This window comes from Chelonia mydas, chromosome 9 (assembly GCF_015237465.2).
Source record: "Chelonia mydas isolate rCheMyd1 chromosome 9, rCheMyd1.pri.v2, whole genome shotgun sequence".
In the NCBI taxonomy this organism is placed as follows: Eukaryota; Metazoa; Chordata; order Testudines; family Cheloniidae; genus Chelonia; species Chelonia mydas.
This window is the reverse complement of record NC_057855.1, coordinates 79,436,628-79,453,172: the sequence shown is the minus strand read 5'-3', so window position 1 is coordinate 79,453,172 and position 16,545 is coordinate 79,436,628. Positions and strand designations below refer to the sequence as shown.

At 41.2% G+C, this 16,545-nt stretch overlaps 1 protein-coding gene across 8 annotated transcripts in view; it reads right to left on the bottom strand.

The window, feature by feature from the left end:
• Positions 1 to 3,233: 3,233 nt before the first annotated feature.
• The window catches only part of MTMR8 (myotubularin related protein 8), a 168,937-nt gene continuing 155,625 nt past the window's right edge, over positions 3,234 to 16,545 (bottom strand). For 7 of the 8 annotated variants that reach the window (XM_043522904.1, XM_007060180.4, XM_027822607.3 and 4 more), the window contains 4 exons: positions 12,120 to 12,320; positions 11,561 to 11,689; positions 10,450 to 10,576; positions 3,234 to 9,513 (listed from right to left, as the gene is read on the bottom strand). In XM_043522904.1, coding sequence (XP_043378839.1) covers positions 9,220 to 9,513; positions 10,450 to 10,576; positions 11,561 to 11,689; positions 12,120 to 12,320 — 751 coding nt within the window. In that variant the 3' untranslated portion in view covers positions 3,234 to 9,219. The remainder of the gene's footprint in view (positions 9,514 to 10,449; positions 10,577 to 11,560; positions 11,690 to 12,119; positions 12,321 to 16,545) is intronic. The other variant, XM_027822608.3, reaches the window with a different exon arrangement.

Genomic DNA, 16,545 nt, shown 5'->3' with positions numbered 1-16,545 from the left:
AGCTCTGCGGCCACTAGTAGTTAAATTTAAATCGAACACTGAATCCCTATAAAAATTACACTACAGTAAGAGAGGAGGAATATTAAAGGCTCTAAGACTGTGAAGACCACACAAAGAGAATTCAACAAAATGGGTCACAAGATTTTGGATAATTTATAGGCAAAAAAATCTTAAGAACTAAGGTGGTTTGAGCATTGGCCTGCTAAACCCAGGGTTGTAAGTTCAGCCCTTGAGGGGGCCATTTAGGGATCTGGGGCAAAAATTGGGGATTGGTCCTGCTTTGAGCAGGGGGTTGGACTAGATGATCTCCTGAGGTCCCTTCCAACCATGATATTCTAAGTGGTTTATTTAACTTAACTGCTTCCCTCTCAAGTAATTTTCATCTCAACTCAGATTTAGTTAATGTGCTGTATTGACAGAAAACAGCAGATTTCAATTAAAAAATTAAGTTTCAATTAAGTTTACTAATCGCTGTACTTTTAGTTAATGCAAGGTATCTTTAGGAGAAATCAACTCACCCTAACAGCTGATAGGAAAAACAAGGCTTTGACAACATACCTACAACATCTAAAAATGGTATCTGCCTCCTCAAAGTTTAAGATCACATTCAGTGGTGAAGGGAAATTATAAATCACCCACACCAAAGTTGTCAAATAGACAATAAGCTTCCCTGACATGTAAATTACAGCCTTATAGACTCAATTCAATTCAACAGATCCTAAGAAAAACCTAAAAGTAGGCAAATGAAGAATTTCATTGACATTGTCAGGAATATTTAAGATTACTAAAATGAGAAAAATCTTAGAAGCCTGCAAGGATTTAGAACTTCCACTTGCCAGGAACATTTTTGCCTTAGGATACAGAAATAGAATTTGCACTTTCCATTTCCATACAGCAGTTGATACCATTGATCATTTGGGTTAACCATTGGGCTGGTTAACACAAAGTGGCCTTGGGCACATTTCTGAGAATCATCTACCTTTGGCATTTCTCTTTAGCCAGCGTCTTTGACTGGGGTGGCAGGACTATGTTGAGGCAATTCACACTCATACTTGTGTTTCTTTGAGGCAGTATGACCTAGTTAATGGCTAGAGACCAGAGTTCTATCCCCAGCTCTGCTGATGCCCTGCTGTATATCCATGGGGAAATAATCTCATATCTGTGCCTCAGTTTCCCCATCTGCGAAATGGGGATAAAAATTACCTACCTTTGTAAGGTGCTTTGAGATCTATAGTTGAAAAGCATTAAATAAGGGCTATGGTCCAGATTTTAAAAGGTATTTATATGCTGCTGTGCTCATTGGGATTTAGGCGAAGTACTAAAATCCCTTTTGTAAATGAGGGTTAGGCTCCTCAATCAATTAGGTGTTGCAACTACCTTTAAAAGTCTGGACTTAAGTGTTATATTGTTTTATCTTTCTCAGATTCTGATCTTGTTTTCCACATAAATTTAGGGGGCTATAAGTGTACTCACTAATGGAACATTTGTCAAGATTTTTTGATCAGCAAGTTAACTGAATGTTCCGCCTCATTTCATTTGTATCCATTTCTGTTAAAGTTGAATAAACTATTTGAAAACTGTCATGTAAATAAAATCAAAACAATTCCAAAGGGGGTAGATTTTTAAATAGCATGAAAGACAAAATCCACTTTTTGAAGGCCAGGTTTTATAAACAAAAAAAAAAGTGTTTGAGGCCAGCAATATTCTACGGTTCCAGTCTTCTACTTAAAGAAAAAATGATCTTTAAGTAGGATCCCACTATACACAAACTTTGCTGTTTCTTAACCATGCCCATTGCTTGTTACTATAATATATGTTCTACTAATACCTGCCACAAATTAACAAATTTTAACATGCCCGCAATAAAGTCTGCATGCCGGTGTGATTTTATTTATGACCTTGTGGAAGTTTCATTGCTCAAGTAATTTAAAACTATACTGGACAAAACTCTGGAGGATGTTCTACAGAGAATAGTCCTACACTGCCCCTGCGGAATGTACGTGTATGAAAGAAAATGGACTGACTTAAGGCTTTTCTACTTCTTATTTCTAGGATTCTTGGAATTTAAGAAGGGCTGTTCAATTAAAGCAGTGTCATTAGCTTCATCCAAAGCAGCAGTTTCTAAGATTTAAATGCATCTCAGGTTTCAGAAACCCTAAGTTCAGAAATCTCTTTTCAGAAAGAAAATAGTAACTACTTGATCAGGAAAAAACAGCAGGTGAAGAAGTGCGAATCTGCAGACAACACAGTAGGGATGGAAAGAAAGCTGGTATCTGCAGAAAGCTACAGAAGCTTACACACCTGTGGAGAGAATTTAAGAGGCACTGGCTATTATACAGGATTCTTGCCTAGGACAGCAAGGCAAAAATTGTGGGCTGGAAACTGAGGACGGAAAAAGCCCTAGAGCCCATACTGGATTTAAAATTTAAAAAGGAGTTGATATAATTATCTGTAAATAGCACCTCCATCAGAAAGATTCCAAATGTTATACACAAACTGATGTCCAAATCTATTCAAATACAGCAGTTCAGCTATCACTGAACAGTGGCCACTGGAGCAATACACCGCAACTGACAGAAGAACTGCTATTCAGAGATCCAGGCCTTGTGGAACTGGGAATGCGGACCCCAGTTGTTGCAGGATCAAACCTCTAGTTCTTTGAGCAGAAATACAACATTTTTTAAAGAGACCTGTTTTACAATGAGATCCAGGGAAATGAGCTGCCAGGATGGGACAAGACCAGAGTTTAGAGAGCTGCTACTAAAAATTTGCTGAAAGTCATTCGAAATGCCATTTTCTAGGGAGTCATTTGTGTCAAGGGAAGGTTGTTTTTGATGGAGGAAAAGTGTGTTTCCTTCTAATATATGGAGGGGAAAGCTGAGCATCACTCTGGGATAGCATGAAAATATGGACAGCATGTATTGTGATGGTTAATTGTGTTTCATTAGTATCATTCACCACAGATCAGACTGAGACCTCTATTGACATTGAGTAGTACCTTATTCTGCAAGTAAGTGCCACAGAAGCCAGTGGGACTGCTTGTGGAGTGATGTACTAGTCAGCATGAGCGGGGGTGAGGTATAGGGAGGGAAATCACACTCTAGTTAAGGTAACGTTTGTGATTTCTAGCCATCTGCATTGATTTGGCATTTTAATATTTTAAATTTTAACCCATGGCAGGAATTCACAAGCTAAAAAAAAAACTGACCAAAGAGAGAAACATCACACAAACCTTTACCTTAAAAATGCAATTTTTCATTTTATTTTTTTAGGAAATAAAAATAAAATTGTAATGCAAATGAAGTGTCTTGAGCCAACCAAATGCCGTTTGAGACAAGAACACAGTGCTGCTCTAGACATGGTACAAAAAACGTTCAGCAGTGAATCAACGCAGCTGATTATACATATGCAGCTTCAAGGAAAACAGCACATGGGCTTTAATCATACACATTTTTATACAACTGTCCCTCAAGAAGTACATTAAAGACAAAATACCAACCGACTTACAGAAATAGCAAAAACATTTAAAGGTTTGAGCTGACTAAAACACAGAATTTTAGAGAAGTTCCTACAAAGACCAGCTCATGGCTAGTATAAGAAAAAAGTACTTCTTGTGCTCTGTTTACAGATGACTAGATCCAGTGCTATGAAGTGCACCATTAGTACACTACTACAGTAATACAGATGCCTATATACACATGAATGAATGGTATGAGAACAGACATAGGCCAAACATTTTAACTGTGTCTTTCTGCATTGCTTTTGCAGTTTGAAGACACCAACGGATGCAGCAGCACGTGTGGTTTTAATACTTAACCTAACAAATCACACTGACTGCAATTGGTACTGAGTTGGGTACCATTAATACTACAGATATTTAGGAAAACAAGGGTTTTAACACTGCCTGTTGTGCGAATTTGCTTAATTGTGTTAATTGAGTGATGTATAAAGTATTTTAATTAAAGCAAAACTATTACATTCGGAGAGGGCTTTCCCCAGCAGAACCCACATAGAGAATGTGCCTGCATGTGATGGGAACAGAAGGTAAAGGATCGGCTTCCGATTCACAATGTGCATTAGTCATTTCCACACAAAGAATCTGGTCACTCATTGCAAATTGGGGGTGGAGGGGAGATTAAAAATGAAAAAAAAAAAAAATCTTTTTTTGCTTCCAGCCCCACCATAATGGTCATCCCCCATATATTTCTTATTGAATAGTATCAAAAACCAGATTTTTAAATTAATTTATTGCATAAGTCACCAGCTCTAAAACTTGACTGGAAGACCAACTGTTCCTGAATGGGGTCTGATCCTGCAAGGTGCACAGTGCCCAATGCTCACTGACCTCAGTGGGAACTGGAAGTACTAAGCACCTCAGAGGACTGGGTCCAAAGCGTATCTCCATCTGTGACCGAGAGTCAGTTCAAATGCAAAAAGACAATTGTATAGGTCATGATCCTGCAATGAGCCAAACTCTCTCAGCTCCCTGAGGATATCATTAGGCATTGAAGGTAGCAAGCAAATCCAGGAGGCACTCTACACTTTGTGGAATTGGACCCATAAAAGTTTAAAAAAACAAAAATGTCCAGCTATTACTAGCAGTCTCCTTCCCTAGTCAGGAGGACTGGAGAGCAAAACCAGCAAGCACTCATATTCACCCTCTTCCCACTCGAAGAGTGTTTTTTCCTATGCATTTTATGGATGGAATTCCCTTACAGCTGAAATACACTGCAGCTAGACAATGCCAGGGGAAAGAGCGTATAAACCGTGTTTTGTTTACTCTAAAAAGGGCCAACCAGAACTACAGCAGCTGTGACCCAATTAAACATTCCCTTTTTTCTGCCAAGCAGTGGAGAGAGCACCACTGTAGAGAACAATTTTGCAAGACAAAGCATAATTTAAGATTCCAGCAATATGAAGCTCATTAAAATATTCTGAAGAATGTGAAAAAAATAAAGCCATATTGCACCTCTTCCATCTCAACCTCTAAAGCATGTTAGAGTATCGACAGCTTCCTTAGGACCAATACATTTTACAACCAGATACCCACACACATTGTAACACTATCGATTGTAGCATGTGAAGTGAGAGACTATATACAGATGTGCAATCATTAGAATTTCTAATTCAAAACACACAAAAAAACCCCAGGAGAGAAAACATTTATACCAACAAGACACCACCCACTCGAAATAGCGCATTTTCCAGTTATACAAGTCAGAATGGAAAGAGGCATGTAACACTGTTCCATTTACAGCTCCAGATAAAAGTAGTCTTGACCCAATACATGCAGGCCACTGACTCTGGATAAATAAGTTACAGTAGTTTGTCTCCTATAAGGTGGATTTAAGACAACTGCTTCGTAACAGTTTTTAGATTTCCTGTTACACTAGTAGTGGCCCTATAATCAAATCACTCAACATCTTATCAGCAGGCAGGACATTATAAACAGAACATAGGCTTCTACAACCATTTTGAAAGCAACAGTAGGAAGCCAATGCTAGTCGATAGGAGTCCAGAGGACATGCTGCAGTGCTTTCAACTGCCTTTTATTTCTGAAACAGAAAATCTTCCTCTTGAATGAAAAGCTTCTAACTAGCTGGTCTTCAGATAGTCCAACAATGTTACGGTATCCCAAGGAACTATGGAATCGTTCCCATGACTACTACTTTACTGCACTCTGATTAGCACTATAGTACAAATGATTTCTGATACACACTCCAATTGTACAAACATACATCTTAACAAGATGAACTTTGTTGTAAACAGTTTCCCTTTTCAGTTGAGTTTTACATTTTGAAGATTTACAGCCATGCACAGTTTTGTTACTGAAATCAAAAACAAGATTAAATGCAAAGATCACTATCAGTATGTAGAGTAATCCTGCCAGAGCTGCATGCACATACCAATAGTCAAGACAAGAATACAAGGGATTTGCAAAGATGTCAAAATGTCAGATTGTTCTAGATATAATAAAGGTCACAATGTATCTTTTTAAAAAACAAATCTATGGACGGTTTAGAAGACAAGGTACTGTATGAAGACTTTATAAAAACATTTTGCAAAATGCTTTTGTACAAAGATTAATGGTATGGCTAAATCCAACAGTAGTCAGTGGAAATCGTTTTTATACACACAGCACTGTACACAATTTTCATTAAAGATCACATAGAAGAGTGTTGAAGTTTAATATAATTGGTCCTGAAGAATACCTCTACTGGCCTCATGTGCAATTTAAAAGTTCTCAATTTCAGGAAGGCCTATGTAGGGTTTAATACACGTTTGCTCCTGTCCAGAAAGGAAAGACAAGCTACATCTATTGATCCTTTTGAGAAGGGCTCAACCAGCAAAAACTGCCAGTGTGAAATTAATCTCTTATGGAAACTGTTGGGGAGAGGCAGAAGGAAAAGAAGTTCCCATTAAAATACAGTTTTCCATAGAAATCTAAAAAATCATTTTGAGCCATGCATACACTTAGAATTCTGGACCAACAGACTAAGATTAAAGGTGTTTCCTTTAAACGTAAAACGACTATGTTAGTGTGGCAAACATGAAAAAAGAGGTTAGCATACAGGTTAGTTTTGATTTTAGGAGTTGGGCAGAGCCCTTTTCTCTTTAAGGCAGAGGGATTCAAGAGTGAATTTTCTTCTCTTGAGATGTGAGATTCATTGCCACAGAAATAATGCATTTAGAAGTGTTAAACTAAACACCAAGATATTAAATGCATAATCATTTAAAATGATGCAATATTTCTGGTGTATACCATAACTTAACATGTGTAGAAGAGTGGCTTTTTTGTCCTTAACCGATCTTTTCACCATCAGAGTTCTGTATTTGATGTGCTTATTACAGTGTTTACACCGTTTAGATACTATGTAATTATCTCCCTCATATCCTGAAAACAAATATTTTTATTTTTAAATCAGACTAAAACCAGCTTGCTTTAAAAACTGAAAAATCCACAAATGAAGAAAAAAAAGAAAAGACTTAAAAGGCTTGTCCTCATTGCCATTTTAGGCACTATACATTCTCTGCCATTCACCTTTTTGCATTATGTATATTGTGACCCATAACAGGGTATTTTCTTGCCCAAACTGCAAACGAGATACTGAGAGTAATACAGTCAGCATAAAACCAGAGCTAGTTTCCTTCTTACTATTTACATAGTTTTACTTCCCCAGTCTCTACACACTGATCAGTTTGAACACTAAAAATAGCCTGTAGTCAGTTTCACATTCAGGTTGTATGCTCTACAAGGAGGGCTCTATATTTCATATTACCACAGGGGAACGTCTGAACTATTTATTGAAATAATATATTTTTTAAAACTTTGAAAACATTCCTATTTGAATTAGGTTTCCATACATCTAAAACTGGGTTTCAAGACCAGTACAAACTCTAAAACTTGAACCAGAGGAAGCAGAAATATTTTCAGGACAACTGAATATACACAAGAGGCCATTTGAAACCTCAGAGATATTTTCCTTTTTGTAATATATTTCCCCAGAAAAGTTCAGTACTGATGGAACACCTGTTTCTTCTTATTGCTGGTTTTTGTGTGTGTGTGTTTTTACCCAATTTCTCCAGCTGAATTTACTGAGATTTAAGGAAGTCAAGTACTTGGCAAACACCACAGTGAGTCCATGACTCAGCCAGAATTACAACCCAGGGAGATTTCCTCTCCTTCTTTCCCCCCCAAACAACAAGATGACAATCCCCAATAACATTTTTCACCTGTTTTACAAAATCAAAAAGTCCACTGTCATGAGAGGTGCTGTTTATTATCATGGTCTAAAGCAAAAATCTTTTTAAAAAGTTGCCTGTCTGAATGCAAATTACTGAAAGGTAGGCCAGTGAGAATGGAGACTATGAGCAGTAGGATCATCCCTCTTTGGCTTTAACAGAACGGGAGCTGATACATAGTATTTTGTGTATAATGGAATTGATCATGAGAGATGCTGAGCACCTGCAACTGTTACTGAAATTAATGAAATGTTTGTTTTGTTTTAAAGGAGGGGGGGGAAATGAGTTTGAATGTCTTAACTGGAAACGGAATGCAAAGTGAGCAGAATTTGCATTCATGTTTTAAGATCAACTATTACATTCTCAATTGGCACTTAGGATGTGCTGTGAGGCCATCATTTTTAGCCTTCGTTTTTAATAACAGAAATACATTGCATTTGTTGTTGCTGCCTTGTTTCTAGGTTTGAGAGAAAGCACATTTCTAGGTCAGAACAAAAAGTTATCCCCTTGTTGCAAGACCCACGTTGGCAGGATAAAACAAGAAAAGTTCTGGGGTAAAGTTAAACATTTCCCTCCTTTCCGGTTTGTAACTCACAGGATTTTAGGGGAAACGTCTTCACCACTGTCAAATGCAAATACTACAGTATGTTTTTGTGTGGTTCAAGTACATTAAATCAAATAGGGATAGGATATTCTTAGACATGTGGGAGTAAAGAAAAGCCAGTGACTCAGGTGACCATCTGAGATCCTAGGAAAGTTGGCAGCAGGGACATATACAAAACGGAGTTTTAAAAACACTGACCACAAAAGAATCATGTACTAAAGCTGCATATTACAATAATAAAAATTACATTGTCGCGGTTGGACATTAAGATGGTCTCAATAAAAAAAAGGCACAGTTCCTTACAAATGTGCAAAGGAAATGAAAATAATTAATCAGCCTCTGCTACAGTGTAGGATTCCATGCAGAGCATCATTAAACAGCTAAGAAAAGCCTTTTAGGCATATCCACATTTTAAGGTGAACTAAAATGGCATTTACATCCTTTCATTGCCAAAACCCAAATCACATCTCTCCTACCCCAGTTATAAATACTGTGTGGCTTTTAACCCTCCATATCAAAGTGACCAAAAGCATCTTTATACTCTGAAAACCTAGTAATGGAAGTCATCTTTAAAACCTGGTAGGAGAGACCACATTTTCACTGGAAAATGAGGTTTATACTCTCAGTCAAGGTAGCCTTTAGGCAGCTCTGCATGCACATTCATCTTTTAATCTGTGGTGATGCAATCCAAACTAAAGGTAAAATCCCTTCTCTAGGTTGTTCACACACCTCACAAAGAACAGCCCCTCCACACACACACATTAACACTTGGCTGTACATGGTCGAGGCAGCTATGCCTTCACAGGGCACAGATTTTGCATACCTTACTGCCACATTTGCATGGCTCACACAGACTACACTATAAGAACTAATCACTGGTGCTGCAGCTTCTCTTTTTTAGCGTCCGATTCTATAACTTCCGTGGTGCTGTTAAGGTCAGGAAGCACATGGTGATTAGCAAGGTTCTCTTTGTTCCTTTGGTCCTGATCAGGCATGATGCTGACTTCTTCCACTATGGCACCATTGGTCAACAGAGCAGGTGGTTCACTTTCGTAATCCTGGGGAGTGTTCAGCATTGGGGTTTTCGAAGACTCAACTGAGGCATTAACAATTTTAGATAAGGAGCAAACTTCATCTGGCAGGGGACCATCTAGGAAGGGCAGCTTCTATACCAGCAGAAATGAATTAGTGAAAAAGATTAACAAAAGATGAGACACCCTGACACCAGGGCTTTATGTTGAACAAATGTTAATAGTCTTGAAAACACTCTCATATCCACCAGTTCCTGAGCAATGCATCTCCTAGGTCAATGCCTCTTTTGCAATAAGCACTCTAATATTTTATGCACAATCTGTATGCAACATAGCATTTGTAAGAGTATCAGGAAAATGGCTTTTCTTAAAACAGTGTGTTTGAGCTAGCAATTCTACAATTTTCAGTATTCATACTAATCTAACAAAGGACTCAAACACCACCTCACTAGTCTATTTTTAGATGTCTAGTCATGTGCACAGAAAGGAAATCATAAGCATAGAATTTTGCAATTTAGCAATTAAAAGCCACACTGCTCTTTTCTGTAGGCTGTATAGAACAGAGATATCTATGTACAAGCTACAGATCTTAAACAGTGGATCTACACTATTTTTTCTGCCTTGTGAATTTGCATCCTCATTTTTCTCTGTACAACAGGTCACAGAAAAGAAAACACTTCTATATTTAGCAAAATTTTCTTTTGTTACTGGTGAAAGGAGATGGATTAATTATACTAGAGATTTTAGTGCTTTGTTCTCCAGGGGTGGCACAGCACACGCAGCAACAGTGCTAGCTTCTCCCATGTACCTCATCCCTGTTCAGGAGTGGCCACTCTACGGGGGGAAGAGAATGTGACCCATTTACTCTTTGGTCCCTCTGATATGAGGGAGTCAATTGTAATCGGGTTGTAAATGTCAATTACCTAGATATATTCAAACAAGTGTTGGGATTCCAACGTGCGCTGGATTTGCACCAGTCACCTAGAGATATATGGCGCCACTATCCTAGTCTCAGACATATTTGCTCAGATCATCATGCAGTTTTGTACATTATCCACGTGCAGGACTCACGTTTTCCAGGTCAGTTGCATTGTCCTCCAACTTTATCTTCTGGCTCATGCAGTTGAGGAGATGGTCCAACACACACTGCTTTGGATGCATCCCTTTGTCAAAGCGGTTATACATTCCGCACCAAAACCTCAAGGACAGAAGGAAAGGGAATTAAAAGATCTGCTGTACTTTGTTGCTTGTGACAGGGAGCAATTGTTGTTCCTGTTTAAAGAAGAGATTTTCCACTAGTTCAGGCTCCACGTTTACTTAAAAACCTAAAATCCTAGGTTTTATAAAACCTAATAGGAATAGACAAGTTTTCATGAAGTTTTAGAAGGGCTAAATAAAAAGTTCTGAGGATCTACATATTCTTCACCATGCCCAACATGGTCCAGAGAATAGGGTACCAGACAAGGAGGAGACCCAAGTTTGCTCTGCAATGGATTGCACTGTGAGCTTTGACAATTCAATTAATGTACATACCTTTAACTTTTCCCATCTATACCCTCATTTCCAAAGTACCTTGACTCTGCAGTAATATTTAGCACTTTGAGATTTGTGGATTGAAACAGCATTGTGCACTAGTGACTGAGAAACAGGAAGTGAAATTGACCAATGCAATTGTACAGTAGTGCCCAAGGCAAATAAAGATGAAAAACAAGCAGCATAAATAATAATAAAAATCCATTCGATTTTATAACAATTTCAGCAGCAACAGCATACTTGTGTGTATCAGCAGCACTTTAACACAAGAAGATCCCTGTTTTAAAAAATATATATATAAGGAGGCACTATTTTTAACAATAATGTGTCCACTCTCTCTAAGGAAAGCTCTCAGAGCTGAAGTGGCATATATTTTAAATTATTCTTATTTTTTTCCTGTAACAGGGAGGCGGCTATCTGGAGATCAAATATTTAAAATAATAGTACTTGCACTTATTTAGTAGATATCTATCAAATTTCAAACTGCTTTACTAGTTGGAAAGCATGGTTATCCTCATTTTACAGATGAGGAAATGGAGGCACGCAGAAGTCAAGTGACTCATGCCAGGACACATGGCAAGGCATTTTAGTTATCACTTCCATTCCTGTGGAAAAAAAAAAAGTGTCCCTCCTCCAGTAAGTGACTTACTGGAAACTGAAAGGTAGAGTGTTTGGCTTAAGCTCCTTGTAAGCTGTGAATCCCTTATACAGAGGATTCCTGAACTCCTGCTTCTTCTGTAATAGGAAAGGCCACAGGGAATGGGTCTTCTCAAAGATCCTGTCAATTACAAAAAAATCTAATCACTAACAGTTACGAACAGTATTAGTATAATTCTAGCTGCACTGTTCAAGATTTGAGTAGGGCTGCATAGAAGATATTTATCCTTTCTATAGTGCAATTAGTGCACCTTACAAACACAGACACACCCCAGTCCAAGCCCTAGGGAGCTGAAAATTTAAATTAGACAATGGAGGGAGTAAAGTGAAGGGGAATAAATTGACACCTGTAAGTTACTGTGGAGTTGCTATTTAAAACAGAGTTTTGGGGATACATTCCTCAATAGATGAGATTAAGTCTTTCACACTGCAGAGCACCTGCAAGAATTAAGAGAATTTATCCCTTAACCTTGATTACCTTTCCAATTAAATTTTTTAAAAAAGAGTTTAAAGAGACTTCCAGACCTTTGCCCCATGAACTGCCAACTCACTTCAGAGCCTCCCGTTCCCTATGGCAAGTCCCAAGGAAGTTGCCAAACTGGCAGGAGTAGACATGGTCATGGATTTCGAGGAGGAACCGCTCATTGAATTCAAATGCACAGGGAAACTGCTGCATGAGTTGCCAGACACATTCAGCGAACTGAGTGAAGACAGGGGACACTTCCTTTGCATCACCATCGAGATGGCCACACCTGGAAAGTTAGAAAGAAAGCTACGAGGTTGCATCCTATAACATTCAACAACAAGAGAAACTCTGACCATCATGTGACCTGGAGAGAGAGTAAATCTTTAGGAGAAGTGACCCCAGTAAGTCACTCTATATCATGTATGGTTTAGGTGCCGAGATAGTTGGTGCTGAGGTACAGAGTACTGTCAAGGTAATTAGTACTGAGGTTAGAAGGTTCTGGGGAACACATAACCGAGGCATTTGGTACTGAGGGAAGCAGAGTCCACCAATTTAGTGGGGATCACATGTCCTGTCTTGGAGGTTGATACCAGTACACTGGAAAGGTCTTGACAAATGAGTCTGTATTGTGAATCTGATGATTCATGTCTCAGTTTGCTAGGTGCCAAGGATGGTGACCTGTGCCTTAGCTCATCTCTGGAGTAGTAGTGGCAGACAAATGAGGCCTCTAGGTACAGGTGGCCCAGGAGTTCAAGGTGCAATCTCGATTCACCAGGACACTAACAGAGAGAGAGAGAGATATATATATAGAGAGAGAGAGATAGACTGACCAGATGGCTGAGGCCTAGCGACAGCCCTCCTCTCAGGGTATGTCTACATTATGAAATGAGGTCCATCTTATAGAAGTCGATTTTTAGAAATCCATTTTATACAGTCGATTGTGTATGTCCACACTAAGCGCATTAAGTTGGAGTGCATCCTCACTGCCGTGGCTAGCATCGACTTATGGATCGGTGCACTGTGGGTAGTTATCCCACAGTTCCCGCAGTCTCCGCCGCCCATTGGAATTCTGGGTTAAGCTCCCAATGCTTGATGGGGCAAAAACATTGTTGCGGGTGGTTTTGGGTACATGTCGTCAGTCGCCCCTCCCTCCGTGAAAGCAATGTCAGACAATTGTTTCGTGCCTTTTTTCCGTGCAGACACCATACCAGGTCAAGCATGGAGCCGCTCAGCTCAGCTCACTGTCACCGCTGCTGTTTTGTCCTGTGTGCTGCTGTCAGCAGACGGTGCAGTAGGACTGCTAACCGTCGTCATCCACTGCTTCTGCTGCAACTCTGCTCTCCTGCAGACACCGTGCCACGACAAGCATGGAGCCCACTCAGCTCATCATCACCGCTGCAGTTGTCAGATTTGTAAACACTCGCACATTATCCTGGAGTATATGCAGAACCAGGCTAAGAGACACCAGCACGAGGAGGATTTTGATGAGGACATGGACACAGACGTTTCTGAAAGCACGGGCTGTGGCAATTGGGACAGCATGGCAACAGTGGGGCTAGTTGATACAGTGGAACTCCGATTCTGGGCCTGGCAAACAAACACAGACTGGTGGGACCACATAGTGTTGCGGGTATGGGACAATTTCCTGTGTTGCAAAACTTTTGCATGCGCAAGGCCACTTTTCTGGAACTCTGTGAGTTGCTTTCCCCCACCCTGAAGTGCAGAAATACCAAGATGAGAGCTGACCTGACAGTTGAGAAGCGAGTGGCGATAGCCCAGTGGAAGCTTGCAACGCCTAACTGCTACCTGTCAGTCAGGAATCAATTTGGAGTGGGCAAGTCTACTGTGGGGGCTGCTGTGATCCAAGTAGCCAATGCAGTCATTGACATTCAGTTATCAAGGGAAATGTGCAGGTCATGCTGGATGGCTTTGCTGCAATGGGGTTCCTTAACTGTGGTGGGGCGATAGACGGAACGCAAATCCCCTTCTTGGCACCAGACCACCTTGCCAACCAGTACATAAACTGCAAGGGGTACTTCTCAATGGTGCTGCAAGCACTGGTGGATCACAAGGGACTTACTTCCCAGACCAGAAAATTACCCTTGGGGATGTTGAAATGCCAGTAGTTATCCTTGGGGACCCAGCCTACCCCTTGCTCCCATGGCTCATGAAGCCTTACACAAGCAGCCTGCACTGTAGTAAGGAGCAGTTCAACTATAGGCTGAGCAAGTGCAGAATGGTAGAAGAATATGCCTTTGGACATTTAAAAGCGCGCTGGTGCTGTTTGCTGACTAGGTCAGGCCTCTGCGCAACCAACATTCCCATTGTTATTGCTGCTTGCTGTGTACTCCATAATAGCTGTGAGAGTAAGGGGGAGATGTTTATGGCAGGTTGGAAGGTTGAGGCAAATCACCTGGCGTCCAATTTTGAGCAGCCAGACACCAGGGTGATCAAAAGAGCACAGTAAGGCACGCTGTGCATCAGAGAGGCTTTGAAAACCAGTTTCATGACTGGCCAGGCTTCGGTGTGACAGTTGTGTGTGTTTCTCCTTGATGCAAACCCACCCCCTTTGTTGATTTTAGTTCCCTGTAAGCCAACCACCCTCTCCCCTTCAAATTAAAGTAACTATTGTGGAGCCCTCCCCTCCCCGCGTTCTTGGGCGTCTGGGTGAGGAGGCTATGGAACATGGGGCGGGTAGGCGGTTATACAGTGGATGCAGCGGGGGGTCTGTGCTCTTGTTGGCTTTCCTGCAGCTCCAACGGACGCTTCATCATGTCCGTTTGCTCCCCCATTAGCCTCAGCATCGCATCCTGCCTCCGTTCTTCGCGCTCACTTAATTCTTTCCTGGCCTCTGCCACTGAATACCTCCATGCATTAAGCTGTGCCCTATCAGTGCGGGAGGACTGCATGAGCTCAGAAAATGTGTCATTGCAAGTCCATTTTTTTCAGCTTCTAATCTGCGATAACCTCAGGGACGGAGATGATGGGGGAAGAGTAGAAACATTTGCACCTGGGGGGAGATAAGGGAGAGTAAAACTGGGTTGGCTTCTTACACCTCTGCAACATGTGAGAATGTTTCAAACTGCAGCACCCTCCCTTCCCAGAGCAAGCAATGGGTTGGGTTTCACATTTAAAAGAAGGGGCTGCAGTATTCGGGTAGATGTGAAGCACACACCTACCCCCACCCCATGGCTATTCTCCAGGATGATCCCTTCACACCTCCCCCCCCGCCACGTGGCTATTCTCTGGGATGATCCGTTTTAGCCAAGCGCAAACAGCCCAGCATGAATGGGGTCCTTTTACTGTTCCCTTACAAAAATTCCCCTATTTCAATCAGGTGACCATGAACTCTATTGCTTTTAAACCCTGTACTGTAGTTACAAATGTGCTCTCACCAGAGGTGCCTTCTCCGGCTTCAGGGTCAGGGATCCCGCCTTGGGAGGGTATTGGCTCCAGGGTGATGAAAAGGTCCTGGCTGCCGGGGAGAATGGATTCACCACTTGCCTGCTGTGCATTCTCCTCCTCTTCATCCTCCTCCTCATCCACAAAATCCTCCTCTGTGTGGCGTGAGACTCCCCCCTTGCAGATGTCCACAGACAGTGGTGGGGTAGTGGTAGGGTCCCCCCCTAGAATGCCATGCAGCTGTTCATAGCAGCAGCATGTATGGGGCTCTGACCCGGAGCGACCGTTTGCCTCCTTTGTCTTTTGGTAGGCTTGCCTGAGCTCCTTAACTTTCATGCGGCACTGCTGTGTGTCCCCGATGTAGCCTCTGTCCAACATGCCCTGTGAGATTTTGGCAAATATATTTGCATTTCTTCTTTTGGATCGGAGTTCTGCCTGCACAGATGCTTCTCCCCATATAGCAATCAGATCCAGTGTCTCCCTTTTGGCCCATGCTGGAGCTCATTTGCGATTCTGGGACTGCATGGTCACCTGTGCTGCTGAGTGCTGCTTAGCTCGCCATGCTGACCAAACAGGAAATGAAATTCAAAAGTTCCCGGGGCTTTTCCTGTGTACCTGGCTAGTGCATCGGAGTTCAAAGTGCTGTCCAGAGTGGCCACATTGAAGCACTCTGGGATAGCTCCTGGAGGCTAATACTGTCTATTTGCATCTGCACTACCCCAAATTCGACCCAGCAAGGTTGATTTTAGTGCTACTCCCCTCATCGGGGAGGAGTACAGAAGTCGATTTTAAGAGCCCTTTAGGTCGACGGAACGGGGTTGGTTGTGTGGATGCGGTCATTTTTAAAATCGACCTAACGCAGCTAAATTCGACTTAACCCCATAGTGTAGACCAGGCCTCAGTGTCTGAGGAATCTTGTATCAATCTCAAGAAGAACAGCTTAAGACAGGCTTCCCTTACTCTGAGTGCATTTGGAAAAAGTGTCAAATAGAACACGGTTCTGCGATGTGTCCATCTCCAATGCAGAATAGGCAATACGAGAACCCATCATTAATAGGCAAAGAATCACACAGGGGACAGATCTTAAATACTGGTGATTTAGTTTCTGC